At 48.4% G+C, this 12,500-nt stretch overlaps 5 protein-coding genes and 1 non-coding gene; 2 read left to right on the plus strand and 4 right to left on the minus strand.

The window, feature by feature from the left end:
• The window catches only part of CNAG_12169, a 343-nt gene extending 272 nt beyond the window's left edge, over window positions 1-71 (minus strand). Inside the window, exon 1 of the non-coding RNA XR_001045448.1 lies at window positions 1-71. This exon is cut by the window's left edge and continues 272 nt beyond it. This is a non-coding gene — a non-coding RNA (hypothetical RNA).
• A 374-nt stretch (window positions 72-445) lies between these two features.
• CNAG_03782 (hypothetical protein) lies at window positions 446-1,919 on the minus strand. XM_012192062.1 has 5 exons: window positions 1,452-1,919; window positions 1,287-1,391; window positions 1,154-1,224; window positions 917-1,030; window positions 446-847 (listed from the first exon to the last, which is right to left on the minus strand). The coding sequence occupies exons 1-5, from the start codon at window positions 1,521-1,523 to the stop codon at window positions 634-636; spliced, it is 576 nt and encodes a 191-aa protein (XP_012047452.1). The 5' UTR covers window positions 1,524-1,919; the 3' UTR covers window positions 446-633.
• A 220-nt stretch (window positions 1,920-2,139) lies between these two features.
• CNAG_03783 (hypothetical protein) lies at window positions 2,140-5,867 on the plus strand. XM_012191831.1 has 7 exons: window positions 2,140-3,077; window positions 3,128-3,218; window positions 3,269-3,483; window positions 3,542-4,513; window positions 4,578-4,747; window positions 4,821-4,892; window positions 4,963-5,867. Exons 1-4 carry the CDS (start codon window positions 2,695-2,697, stop codon window positions 4,128-4,130), a joined length of 1,278 nt encoding a protein of 425 aa, XP_012047221.1. The 5' UTR covers window positions 2,140-2,694; the 3' UTR covers window positions 4,131-4,513; window positions 4,578-4,747; window positions 4,821-4,892; window positions 4,963-5,867.
• Window positions 4,201-6,894, minus strand: CNAG_03784 (hypothetical protein). Its single transcript, XM_012191832.1, has 7 exons — window positions 6,857-6,894; window positions 6,255-6,803; window positions 5,809-6,192; window positions 5,546-5,750; window positions 5,272-5,477; window positions 4,795-5,205; window positions 4,201-4,724 (listed from the first exon to the last, which is right to left on the minus strand). The coding sequence occupies exons 2-7, from the start codon at window positions 6,472-6,474 to the stop codon at window positions 4,273-4,275; spliced, it is 1,878 nt and encodes a 625-aa protein (XP_012047222.1). The 5' UTR covers window positions 6,475-6,803; window positions 6,857-6,894; the 3' UTR covers window positions 4,201-4,272.
• Window positions 6,895-7,043: 149 nt separating this feature from the next.
• On the minus strand, window positions 7,044-11,262 carry CNAG_03785 (alpha,alpha-trehalase). XM_012191833.1 has 15 exons: window positions 11,004-11,262; window positions 10,496-10,660; window positions 10,128-10,433; window positions 9,999-10,080; window positions 9,871-9,961; window positions 9,744-9,831; window positions 9,411-9,688; window positions 9,148-9,358; window positions 8,526-9,095; window positions 8,139-8,476; window positions 7,985-8,085; window positions 7,830-7,935; window positions 7,693-7,779; window positions 7,514-7,640; window positions 7,044-7,460 (listed from the first exon to the last, which is right to left on the minus strand). The coding sequence occupies exons 2-15, from the start codon at window positions 10,523-10,525 to the stop codon at window positions 7,248-7,250; spliced, it is 2,628 nt and encodes an 875-aa protein (XP_012047223.1). The 5' UTR covers window positions 10,526-10,660; window positions 11,004-11,262; the 3' UTR covers window positions 7,044-7,247.
• The window catches only part of CNAG_03786 (lysophospholipase), a 2,430-nt gene continuing 1,192 nt past the window's right edge, over window positions 11,263-12,500 (plus strand). Inside the window, exons 1-4 of the mRNA XM_012192063.1 lie at window positions 11,263-11,864; window positions 11,942-11,997; window positions 12,055-12,363; window positions 12,401-12,489. Coding sequence (XP_012047453.1) covers window positions 11,842-11,864; window positions 11,942-11,997; window positions 12,055-12,363; window positions 12,401-12,489 — 477 coding nt within the window. The 5' untranslated portion in view covers window positions 11,263-11,841. The remainder of the gene's footprint in view (window positions 11,865-11,941; window positions 11,998-12,054; window positions 12,364-12,400; window positions 12,490-12,500) is intronic.

The following is a 12,500-nucleotide window of genomic DNA, read 5'->3' on the forward strand; positions in this document are numbered from 1 at the left end:
CTTAACAATCAACAACCATAGGTTAACAACGGTGAATGAGAAAGCAGGAACGAAGACATGAAAAAAGAAGAGGATGGTTGCATTGGTGGACCTTTTCTATAGCTAGAGTTCGGGCGTCGGCGTGCCGCTTTAACTTATCAAAGAACCAAACCCACCGGCGAGTGGTTCTTCCGTCTCGATGACGTCTTTACGTTCTCATTCCGCGACGGCAAAATGTCGAGAAAATAATCTAACCATCATCATTGCATTCAGTTCGTTATCACCCGTCTTCTACTGCTTGTTATTATCGTGCCGGCCTGCTGCCCCACACGCCTAGTTTTTCGACACCATCAATCTATTTAGAGATGGCCAGCTGGCCAATGTAAAGAAAAAAACTGCTGAGAGCCATGGTGAACGTAGTTCCGATAACTTGTACAATGCTTGACGAGGACCGACGTTAAAAAAAAGGAAGTCAATAAATGCTGCATCACACTATCATTAGGGGGGGGGGATTTCGTACTCGTAAATCTTTAAAAGATTGTATGTCAGAAGCCCAATCAAACTAGCTACAAATGTTCAATGGTCATTCTTCCATTTCAACTCGTCATTCTGCTTTCAAATAAAAAAAAGTCTTCACTGTCCAATTATATCTTGTTAAACGATTGCAGCGAAAGCGGCCGCTACAATACCGAAGATGGAAGCAGCGACACCGGCGTTGCCCTTGGTGAGAAGGGCTCCGGAGTCACTAGAGGAAGAGGAGGAGGAAGCGGAGGCAGAGGAGCCAGAAGAGCTAGAAGAGCCTGATGAGGCAGAAGAGCCAGAGGCAGTGGTGGAAGCAGAAGAGTCACCAGAAGAAGAGCCACCCGCGCTATTCCCCAGCACAATTGATGTTGTCAGCAAAGTCTTCCCGGGGACTTGATTGTAAAAAAAGACATACGCAGTTGCAGAGGAGGAAGAGCTGGAAGTCAAACAGGAAGTGCTAGAGCCCTGCTGGATGACGACAGGGGAAGAGTAAGCTATGTTGCCACCGCCATCGGTGACTCTGATGGTGCTACAAGGGCAAGGAATGCAGGTCAGCACAGTCCCTCCCGACACAACGTGATGACAGAGGAGGCTTGGAATTGTACAGTGTGCGATAGGAGACCTGTGAAGTAAAAAAACAGCTCGAACTTACATGTTCGTGCCCGAAGCAATGTTGACTGTCCAAGTGTACGACGTGGAGTCAACAGTGTCGATGTTCTCGATCTATAACGTATAGTATCGCCGTCAGCTATATATATACACAAACTAGAGATTTGTAGACCTACAGCAGAGGCAGAGACTTGGCCACCAGGAAGGACGGCAAGATAGTAAGGAGAGGAAGAGCCGCCGGTCCAAGAAAGAGAGGCTGGCTGGCATTCAATGAGAGAAGCCTAAAGTAATAGTTGTCAGCTGAGCTAATATAAGTTGCGGAAAAAGGGCAGAAGACATACAGGAGTGTTGATGGAAAGAGCGGCATTGACAGTGCCAGCGAGGGCGACGACGATGGCGGCTTTGGTGAACATGGTAAAAGGTATGTGGTGCAGGTGGCCTTGCTTGTACTGGTATAAAGCTGTAAGGTATTGGGATTGAGGGATAATTGACGAGATACATGCCGCTATATATATATTCTATGTGAACTGTTCTCATCAGCCATCGAGCGATATGGTCATCCCATCTGTACCGGAAGGCCGGAAAAGACTTTTTGTGCCCCACGTCATACAGCCGGAATGCTCGCAAGCAGGCACCAGGGAAGTGTAATTGTACGCAGGCGATCGCAGACGGATCAAGGGTACGGCATCCATACTCTGTGCTTTGTATGGTCGGCTTTTTGGAAAGTAGTCCGGAAGCTGGCTTTATTATCCCGTGGTTCTGTCATTTGGCATTCGACGAAGGGAAATCAAATGCCCAGCGCAGGTGCCGAGCGAAAAGACTTGTGGAGTGTGGAGGTGGAGGCTTGCCGCGGGGCCGCAGGGCGAATTTTGTAGTTCAGAAAACGCGTCGTCGCGTCGGCTGGCGTACCTGCGGGTCCGTACTCCCGTGGCTGTGCCCGCTGCACTGTATGGTTGTAGGCCACTGTAGGAATGCTACGTAGGCTGTATGTCATCATCATGTATGTTCTATGTCATAATATGCGCGATGCGTCTCCAGCACCTGATTACCTCCGACTATTAAATATATATAAATGGATTAGGCTATTACTACATGCACGCACTACCCAGCACAAAGCCGATATCAGCTATCAGCCAGCGCAGCCCTCCCACTGCGATCTGCGCCCGGTGCTCGCTTTCCGTGGTGTCGTGCTTCGCCGTAAGCGCTGGGCCGCAATCGCGAACCGTAAATAGCAGATGCAGATTGCAGAAAGCTGTAACCGTACCATATATATAGAGACATTGCCGGGCGCGGGCTGGCCCTGGGAGACAGTCTCCGTAGCAATGTGCATACGCGGTATAATACAGCGCCCTTTTGTCTGATGCGCACGGGCGCTGTGTTGGGGTTGGAAGCTGCAGCGCGGCGGGGGGTGTCTGTGCATAGACCTTCTCCCCCCTGGACACTCCCCACCCAACTCCCTGGCACCCATAGAAGTCTCTGACGAATCTGCCAAATCTCCGAATCGACACGCCTTGTGCGAAAGAAACCAACTACTCTCCTTCCATAAACAGCAGCACTAGCCCTCTATCTTCTCGCGGACGGGTAATGGGTGCAGTCAAAAGCCCAGCTAATGCAGCAGCCTCACAAAGCAAAGTCTACCTTACCCCGAGCATATCCAATGTTCTTCCCTATGCCATAGGACATCCACTTTCAGCTTGGAAGGGCCCTATAATCCAGCATGACGAGCCTGCTGGTCATACAGAAAAGAAGAGCGCATTGAAGCGCAACGAAAGTATCTCGACCAACTTTTCGAACCTGAAGAAGAGTTTGAAGGATGACTATAATATATCTTTACAGCGTACTCTGGAAGGGTGGAAAGTCACCAGAACGTCATCTGGCTTGCCCGGGAAGAGAATTTGGGTAGATGCTAAAGGTGAACAAGTGGCTAACGTATACAAAGTTGGATGGGAAAGACAAGTCCTGGACCTGCAAGTATCATGTGAATCGGGCAAGTCTGTCAATTGCTGATTATCTGCAGAGAAGCGAGACTACATGAAACACTGTTTGAAATAAGCGGCAATCGTCATACTTTTACCATTTTTGAAAAACATCCTAAATCTGTCTTGGACGTGAGTTGGCTTCTGCCAAATCATGCTCCTGCTGAAATTTCCCTGTTTAGGTTGGTACGGGATCCGGCTTGTGGCCTATATCGCAAGCTATTGCATGGCCGAACGCTAGTATAGTAGGACTGGATCTGGTACGGTGCCAAGTAGACTTGTCCCGCCTGGCCACGGCTGAACGAACAGCCAGGAGGTCAACAACCACTGAATCAGAGCAAGACCAAGGGTTATGGGAGAGCATAGAGGATCGCATCACTTGGCAGCGAGCGGACTTGTAAGTGTACGATGATTGCCAACTTATTGACCAAGATTAACCCGCCGGGCTCTCATAGTCTGCATGGACTTCCATATGATTCGGGCGCCTTTGATTTTGTCCATATCCGCCTCATTGGGTTAGGCATTCCCGAGTCAAAATGGGTCGAATTATTGGAGGAAGCTTCTCGTGTGCTCAAACTGGGTGGCAAGCTGGAGATTGTTGAAACATCATATACCCTTTCTCCGGCAACCCCAACTTCATTGCAAAACTCGTTTTATTCCCAGCTGCAGGCAGATTTCGTCCAACCTTTACCTGTCTTCCCCATTCAGTTCAGCCTACCTTCTGTTGGAACTCTAGCCACTCAAGGGGTAGCAGACCCAGTCTTTGTCAAGTCGTGGCAGGGAAAAGATATACCAGGCGCTCTTCAAGACTCCATAATAATTTGGGCAAAGAGTGCCCTCGGGTACAAGGGAACAAGTATAGTGAAAAAGGGTATCGGAAGGGATGTTGTTTTGGAAAAAGTGATGAAAGAGTTGGAAGAGGCTGGCAAGAGCAAAAGCAGGTGGAAGTTTGAAAAGAATCAAGACTGCAAGGTCGAAGATTCGGCAACAGGAGGGCATAAAGTTTCTCTTTGGGCCTGGGTATGTACAAGGAAGGAGTGGTAGTCTTTGTTTGTGTGACTACCATATAAAAAAAATTGTGGAGAAAGTGGCATTCAATCTCAAATTCGTACCAGCCTCAGCGAAATTATACATTTATGTAAGAAGAAACAACAACAGCTACATCTCAGGAAACAACAGGAACCAATTACTCATAGTGAACGGCTTCGACATAGGGATTGAAACGGACCGATCGTCCTGTAGACGGAACGCCACTGGATGTCGATGAAGTCAACGGTGATTCAACAGACGAGCTGCTTTGAAATGTTGGGGCACTGGGCGTCCACCAGCTATTGTCAGTGTATAGCAAATGGCCCGAGTGTTGAGATGTCACAGGTTCAGTTGATGGAGTCCAGGAAGCTGTCGATTGGCTTGCGTAATGGCTCAAAGTGGGAGCATTTCGTCCTAAGAGTGTAGACATGCGTTCATCCTCTGACATTCCGGATACTGCAGATCTGGCCTTGAAAAGGATGTGATCCGCATCGGCGAGAATACCAGGAGTGACTTCCCGCTTACCACTGAAGAGCATCCTATCGGTCATGTATGTACCTATCCGAGTTGAAAAGTATGTCGTCAAGTCTGGATCCGAATCAATGCCATCTAATCAACCCCCAAATGGGAAAGTAAGCCTATTTTTGGTCTTGGTAAGATAAAGTACAGGTAAACTCACGTCTGCGGCACATTTGGCTGCCCAAGGATCGGACATCGCTCAACATTTCTTTTCCATCAGCAAGACTTGACATATCGGACTGCGAGCCGAATGTATCTGTAGGTGCCACTCGTTCGCTCAACCATTCATTCAAAGAGTGGCCTGTCCACGCGCTTACGTCCACGCCAGATCCAGCCTCGGTCGCAGTGGGGACTTCCATGTCATCTATAAACACCACTGTGGTAGATCGACTTGTATCTCCTTCGGACTCATTCTTGGATGGCAGGACCCTATTAACAATAAGATCATCGAGGCCAAAACCTATCAAAGCCCGAGAGTCTTCACTGCCGTCGTTCCCCGATTGTAACAAGTAGGGAGCGAGTTCGTTAGCCTCCTTTCGACTGAATATCATGGACCCGTCGTCCCGACGGTCTATTAAGAATAAAAGATGCCATGTCAATAACAAAGCTTTGTAAAAAATCATCGTGATTCACTCACAACGTCTTTGAATAAACGAAGACATGTTTTCAAAGGCCGTAAGGGGTTTATCCAGACCAGATAGACCATTGGTACTTGTGCAATAATCGTGCACGCTGACATCTTGGAATACTCTTTGTCCGTCATCTCCCGGGGTCGGTGGTTCCCCGGAGACAAGTAGTGGTCCAGAGTAGGAAAGTGACGATTTACTTGCAAGCTCGAATAGACTATAAAGATTGTTCCATTCGTCAATCTTTGTTCAATCATCCTTGGATGCCAATCCAGCCTTACTGACCTGGAATGAGGTGTACCATTTGATGGCTGGGCATGAGACTGCGATACAGATGATGGGGTTGGCAATGAAGCTTGAGAATCTTGGGTCAATCCAGATTCTGTCCGTGGTCGTCGTAGGATGCTTCTGGGTGCTGTAGGAGCTGTTGACGAATTTGGCCTGGTATGATCAGTTGTCAACCTATTCACATCAATGTTGATAACATTATCTTATAATTCCCACAAGGTTAATGCCCGCAAAAGCCTATAGAAGCCCTCAACACTCACTAATATCTCTGGTGATAATTACGGAATGTGCAGGTCCATCATCACCGGTACTAATTATTGCAACTCCTTCCTCCAAGTTCATTTGCCTAATGTCTATGTCGAAGGAAGTACAACCTTCAGGAGTTCTCGTGACATTGCAACTGCTAGCGGCACTTGTACTTTCAGTGGCATTAGTGGGCATCTGCCTGGGGGGGGCGGAGGAAGATACTGCATTTGTAGGCGCGACAGATGGAGGGGCTGCAGATGATGGTGTAGCGGTCTCAGTGGCCATTTGGGTACCCAACGAGCTGCTGATGGTGGTAGTAGAATCATCGCTTCCCAGGTAAGAAGGGAAAGATACCCTGCTACTTCCGTAAACAGGCTCTGCGGATGGTGGTGAGGGTACTTGCAGTTATCAGGGCCGGTTAACAGATCGTGCCAGCAGAGTTCTCAAGATACATACATACCTTTAATATAATCTCCTAGGTTACTCATTTTGTTACCAACCCAGTTTCTCGCCCCTCCTAAGCTGTCCCACGTTGAGTCCTTCGCATGTTTAAACTTATCTGCTAATAAAGAAGATATTGTGGGAGCAGAGGTGCCCGTGGTGATGGTCGAGGATGCTGGACCAGTCCTCCAATGTCGGGGTATGTAGCTCCCTGTTGTCAGGTCCGGAACCGACGACATTGAGTTGGTGCAGACGGGTTGAAAGGGAGACAGAAACTAGCTGCGAGTAAGTGTTCCGTCAAGGGATGTGCTGCGCCTCTGATCAGATGAGGTTGTGATTGTTAGTGGCTACACTATTCTTTGGGAGTAATAATGTGAGTCAAGGATTGCTATGGTAGTTGTGATGGTGACCGCAGTTGGAATAAACCAGCGGGATTGGTAAAAAGACGAATAAGAGGTTGCGTGTTATTAGGGAACTATTGGAGGTATAAAGGTGTAGTAGGGGTAGAAAGTCATCAGGAGTAATACAGCAGACGATCTTCCTTATTTATGCCTTCTACGTGAGTATACTGGTAGTATGCTAGCTTCAGTTTTCGTCATCATGCAAGGTTCAGTGGCCTACAAAGGATATATCAAGTAGGTCAAGGAAGGAAGAAAGGATCTTGCTTCTCCTTGTTGAAACTCGTTTGGTAAGTCGGATTTCTGCTGGCAAAAGAAGTAACACTATTTATTAGGTGTACGAGTACTGTCCGTTTGTCTGTTTGTATAAGGACTATTGTTCTCTGCTTGAGTCAGGCTTATCATATATGGTATTTGATATACACCATTAATAGTACGATTCTCATCACGAATGTATAAACAGATCGGGTCCAGGTCATTTCTTTGAAGAAGTGGCATACTGCTTGACGTTGTAGTTAATGATTAATTTACATCACCATATCCATGCTTTACAAGAATTGATTGCGCAATGACTATATGTACCGTCAAGAATGTTTCTCCGCATTCTTTCCTTATCATTTGTTGACCGATTTCGAATACGGAGCAGTTAATTCCAGTTTGAGGCTGGCAATGGCCTGTTCTAGGGAAGGAGGCTCATTATGGACTTCGTTCTTCGGCACACCACCATGACCGGATGCGGCTGCTTCGGCATCTCGGGCTTCTCGTTCAGCACGTCGCTTCCTGGCAGATGTGAAGTCCGGCGCAGGAAGGTTGAAGAAAACCCAAGGCTAAAATTTTAATGTCAGCTTAGCCCTTGTGGTTGGTTTGCTGGAATACTAACGGGTACACAAGCAGCAACAGCTCGTCTCATACCAGTTGACAGGCATTGAAGACCGATTTGATAGGCAGCGTTCATCCACCCGAAACCTTCTCTCGGCACATATCGGAAATCAGTACCTTGATTGCCACTTGAATGGCGGTCAGCTTCCAAGTGAATCAGGTGTGAGCATATTCACTCACTATTCGGCATCTACCATATGGCTAAGCTCGACAACGTCAAACTTTTCAGGAACGATACCATTGAAATCCATGAAGGATAGTGTCATCCTATAGGTCAAGTGTTAATATGTTTTGACACAACCAGCTCAACAACTCACATATAGATCCACCTGTACGCCAGCCTGGATGCGTCGTCTACAAATCCGTAACGTTCAAGCCCAACCCATGCCATGATTTGATGAGGAGGCCAACCGTAAGGGTAGTCTAATCACTAATAGTCAGCACGTGCCGGATGAACCCCAGAAGTACGCACCCCATTGACGATTAGGTCTGTCCAACGAGATTACTCCACGCGATTCTTCAGTTCCAGATACAAGACCACCAGCAACTTCGAATTTAGGCAAGGCGTTGCGGCTGTAAACATGTGAGTCGTGATGCTTCATAACGAACAATTTTGGGTTACTTACACAAGCTTCAAAGCCTGCTCCTCCGAAGCAGAGCCTGCCCACAAAGGCCAGAGCGAAGTGACGGACTCATATCGCGCCTGCTTCCTGAGCTTGGTATCATAGTCAAAGTACATTCCCTGTCCATCGTTCCAGCAAAGCTCATCCATGGTTGCCTTGCGTTTAGCTGCCCGCTCAAACCAGTGCCTGCTCGTCTGAGGAGTTTTGGTCGAGAGCTCGTAGGTGGCGCCGGCCTTGAAGGCTTCGGCGGTGATAGGCCAGGGAGACAATTCAAACTCTTCCTCCAGGATGAGTTCGTCGTCAAAGGCCACTTGGATAGCCGAAGCGATGTCGAATTCATACTACGTTGCCCCGTTAGCGACAGTAGTGTCAGTCATAGTAATAGCTTACCTTGTATAAGAGCGAGTTCAAATCGACAGTCGCCAGATCTCCACACTTTCTGTCGAGTCTGTATGAGGTATCATGTCCCGACTCTCGTACTCCTCGGTCATGCAAAAAATACTCGTCAAGCTCAGGTTCTTTGATTGTCCCGTCGTTGTAACCATCAATGTACTCATTCACAGAGATCCCAATCTTTTGGGCATACGGCTGGAGGATGTGAGTGAAATGACTGGCTTCAGTCTCAGGAGGAATACCTAGGCCATCAGGACGGTAGCGAGATAAGCCAGTAACGACGTCGAGAGAGGGTTCCTGCATCCAGTATCTGTGGTACTCTTTGATAGCGGCTTGAATGGTGCGCTTGAGCCATTCCTTGTTTTCGGCTGGCTTGCTGCGGTCAAGCTGATTATAGATTTGAAGGGCAAAGTCTGTAAGGAAAGGGGGTTGAGATCGACAGAGATAGTATGATCGGTTACCATTGAGAACTTTGTTGTAATATTTAATTTCGAAAATACAATGCTCGACGATACTCTTGGCCAAGTCGATCCGGCCATCTACCAAGAGGCCCAGGGCCATAAAGTACTGCACATGATTAGATGTTACTTTTGCAAGTCTGATGTGATCTATTACTTACGCTGTCCCAACCATACTTTTCATTGAATCTTGCACCGGGAACGACAAATGGCAGAGCCTCTAGGTGAGTCTTGCCGTTTGCGTCAACCTTTTTATCCATTGCAAGAGCGAGGATGCCTGGTTTATCGTTGAGAGTCTTGACAAAAGCTGGACTGTCACATTCTTTGGGAAGGATATCAACCTCGAGTTTGAGGTTGGGTTTCTCTCTCGCTCTGTGTTGGTGTGTTAGCGTATCATGCAGCTAGTGATTGAGAGGAGACGCACATTTGGCGGTAATGCTCGGCCATTTCATCCTCTCCATGTGGAATATAAATTCTGGCTCGCACGTGCTGGCTTCTATTCTTGGGATCCGCGCAAGCAATTTCAAGACCCTCTGCGTCGATGCGTCGAGTGAGGCTGTTCCAGAATGAGTTCTTGATCATTCTAGAGAGACGGTCCACGGGATTCTCGGCAAGACGAGCTTCATCCAAGACAATGCGCTTGCGTCCATAGTCTCGGGCAAGTGCGAGTTCCTGAAGAAGATTCGATAACATATATGTGCCCTAACCACGACGCATTTCAGTGTTTATTGTCAACGGCAAAAATCTTCGGACACACCCGGATATCAAAGGTTTTATGGGCATTAGAACTAGCCGTACCCAATGAGAGAAGTTTGGGACCCGAATCATAGATAGAAATTTGGAAGCTGTACGAGTCAGATTGGGTTCAACATGATACGACTCACTTGTTATCCGTGTCTTCTTGCTCCAACACGAGTCTCATTGTCTCCTCGACATCGATTAAATAGCGTCTAGGGGCAGAAGGGGTACTCTCGTCTTCATTATCAGCATACGCCATTAACGTAGTACTCACCATGCGAAAGTCGGCGATTCCTAGAGATCTTCTCACCGCCCATTTGCATAGGCCGACGCTTGAATTCACCCTCGACACCGACCTATTGCGGGTCAGTTTGTTCCTGGAGGAGCAAGACACGAGACTTACATTGCTGAATGTTCGTGCCCTACTGGTTACCTGTGCTCCGCCATAATACTCATTAGGTTCCGCATTGATATCTGGCAATCTTGTCTCAAGCTGTCCAAGTTTGCCCAACCTTGGCACACCATTGGGTGGGCTCATTGGCTTTGTAGGGGCTTGACTCTCATGGAGAGCTCGGGTGAGAAGTTCTGCCTTATCGCCAGCTTGGGCAAAGGGGTCCTGTTGTTGGTCTGTGGGAGTAGTCGCTGTTGAAGGGGTGGTAGAAGGCGGGACATCATTTTCGATGAAAAGAAGATTCTTTGGGACAGGCAGCTGGTCAAGTGGGTAATCAGTCTGTGTTGTTGGAGTGTACAGCTTGCAGAAAAAAAATTTACCTTGGCCTTCTCGAGGGGCTGGGAAGACATGTCGGTTATTTGTATGTAAAGCTCGTTGATAACAGGAAGGTCGTCACTCCAGTCTAGTAGAAGCTGCTTGGGAGAACGAAGTTGGAGTGAAGGAGATAACTGGTATGTGTTAGGGCTCGTTGGGAATGGCTTGATCTTTGGGCGCGGGCGAAAGTGAACAGACGGGTCATCGTTAGCTCGAAACGAAACAAGGGCAGTGGGATCTGAAACTGCGCGCTGTAGGGGCATGGCGAAGGTGTTTTCGGGATTGGGCAAGGTTTTTTTGGGGGGCGGATGGAGTCGAAGGGGTATGCACCCGTCCAACAGCTGTTAATATAGCTGGCCCAAAAGCCGAAAGAGGCGAAGAGGAAGAGGGGCACAAAAGGCGCCAGCGTATGAGAAAGAAGCCCAGAGCAGTTTGGCCAACGACTGGCGAAGCACACGGGAGAAAGGATGCTTCCGAAGGCCAAGGATCAGGGAGGTGAAAAGAGGGACTTACTTGGGGGTTGTGGATCGTAGAAGGGCGAAGAATCCAAGTGAATTGAATGGAGCAAAAATGATAGGTTCGGCTCGTCGCTGGGCGAGTCACGAGACGGTGGGCGGTCGGCTGGTGGATGGATCCTTTGTGGCGAAGAAGGGGGATGCTGTGGTCTGGGAATGTATGTACGAGAACAGCTATACGTATGAATCTATGTGTTATGTACGAATATATATATCCCTAAAGACTGGTAATGACCCTTGGAGCGGGTGAAACGAACCTCCATTCGGCTTCGGACGCTGCTGCCTATGAGCTATGATGCAATACACGACCCAGCTTCCTCTCCACAAACACCCCATATTCACACATCCTATATTCACTTTTCATGCACATTTCCACCGCATGTCCGCATACTCCCCCCATGACATCCCCTTCTTCTCACTTCCTCGTCTTTCCGGGGAAGCAAACCATGCATTGGATCACGAACGGCAATCTACTGCTGATCACGCTGGCGTCACATGCTGTGTCCATCATTCGCCAACGACCTCGAGAATGCAGACATGCCGTTTCTCCGTATGGCATGCAGCTCTTGGAACGCTGCATGGCGATCAGCAGAGACGTGCAGCAGTTTGACTAGCGCTGATTGGGTGTCATGAAAGGAGGCACGTTTCCGTGACAGCCGCAGCAAACCTCACCCACTGATTATCGCGGTGTTATCGGATGTCAAACTCGTAAACATCAGACGGATCATCAGTCGCCACTGTGTTCCCCCTGCTACAAACACACATCCATCTTCCGTCTCTCAGGCCATTCGCACCCTTCCCGCTCCGCTTTTCTGCCCTGTGAATTCGTTACTGCCATGCCACTTCACAATCCCATCTGGTATGTTGTCGTGGTTCGGGTGATCATTTCTTCAGTCGATCATGGTGACAATCAACAATGCTCATCCTCCGTCGCAGGGAGGTCATCGAACCTCATCTTGTCCGCCGCAATCTGTACACTGTCAAAGATCCCAGTGAGTCATAAGATCCATCTTCATGTCGTTATGCTCACTCACTACTGGCTGTTGAAGCCTACGGCCGCTATCTTCTCCCCCATCACCCGCCTCACCTTGAGCTGGTTAATGATCCTACTGTTTCTCATCACTATCGCCGAGTTTTTTTACGGCCATTCGACTCGTTCCGGTCGTATCATGAAGCCTATGACACAACGCAGATCATTCATGCCGAGGACATCTCGCTCACCCCCGAAGAACTTGATTCTGGCGTCAAACGAGGGGGAAGATGGGTGGCATATAGTACTTGGGAGATGCATGAGCCACCTTCAGGTGGCTGGGAAGGAGGTGGTAGAGGTAAAGGCAAAGATTTGGTGCTTGTTCATGGTGAGTTCTCTGATTACGGAGCCTATCTGACCGGCAGGACTTGGAGATTATGGATTGCGATACGCGCCACACATAAAATACTTTCTAAAAGCTGGATTTAGAGTCATCATTCCTGATTTGCCATCTGTGAGTAATAT

Source organism: Cryptococcus neoformans, chromosome 2 (genome assembly GCF_000149245.1).
Source record: "Cryptococcus neoformans var. grubii H99 chromosome 2, complete sequence".
Lineage (NCBI taxonomy): Eukaryota > Fungi > Basidiomycota > Tremellomycetes > Tremellales > Cryptococcaceae > Cryptococcus > Cryptococcus neoformans.

Bases quoted from the DNA above. Each gene is read 5' to 3' on its own strand.
- CNAG_03783 (XM_012191831.1), top strand. From the start codon at position 2,695: ATGGGTGCAGTCAAAAGCCCAGCTAATGCAGCAGCCTCACAAAGCAAA. The intron at 3,219-3,268 runs GTGAGTTGGCTT...TTCCCTGTTTAG, and splicing joins ATCCTAAATCTGTCTTGGAC to GTTGGTACGGGATCCGGCTT. The intron at 3,484-3,541 runs GTAAGTGTACGA...GGGCTCTCATAG, and splicing joins ACTTGGCAGCGAGCGGACTT to TCTGCATGGACTTCCATATG.
- CNAG_03782 (XM_012192062.1), bottom strand. From the start codon at position 1,523: ATGTTCACCAAAGCCGCCATCGTCGTCGCCCTCGCTGGCACTGTCAAT. The intron at 1,225-1,286 runs GTAGGTCTACAA...TATACGTTATAG, and splicing joins GCCAAGTCTCTGCCTCTGCT to ATCGAGAACATCGACACTGT. The intron at 848-916 runs GTATGTCTTTTT...GCTGGGGAATAG, and splicing joins TCTTCCTCCTCTGCAACTGC to CGCGGGTGGCTCTTCTTCTG.
- CNAG_03784 (XM_012191832.1), bottom strand. From the start codon at position 6,474: ATGTCGTCGGTTCCGGACCTGACAACAGGGAGCTACATACCCCGACAT. The intron at 5,478-5,545 runs GTCAGTAAGGCT...CAATCTTTATAG, and splicing joins AATGGTACACCTCATTCCAG to TCTATTCGAGCTTGCAAGTA. The intron at 5,206-5,271 runs GTGAGTGAATCA...TATTCTTAATAG, and splicing joins TTCGTTTATTCAAAGACGTT to ACCGTCGGGACGACGGGTCC.
- CNAG_03785 (XM_012191833.1), bottom strand. From the start codon at position 10,525: ATGTCTTCCCAGCCCCTCGAGAAGGCCAAG. The intron at 9,096-9,147 runs GTAAGTAATAGA...AATCATGTGCAG, and splicing joins AAAAGTATGGTTGGGACAGC to TACTTTATGGCCCTGGGCCT. The intron at 7,936-7,984 runs GTGCGTACTTCT...ATTAGTGATTAG, and splicing joins CAGACCTAATCGTCAATGGG to ACTACCCTTACGGTTGGCCT.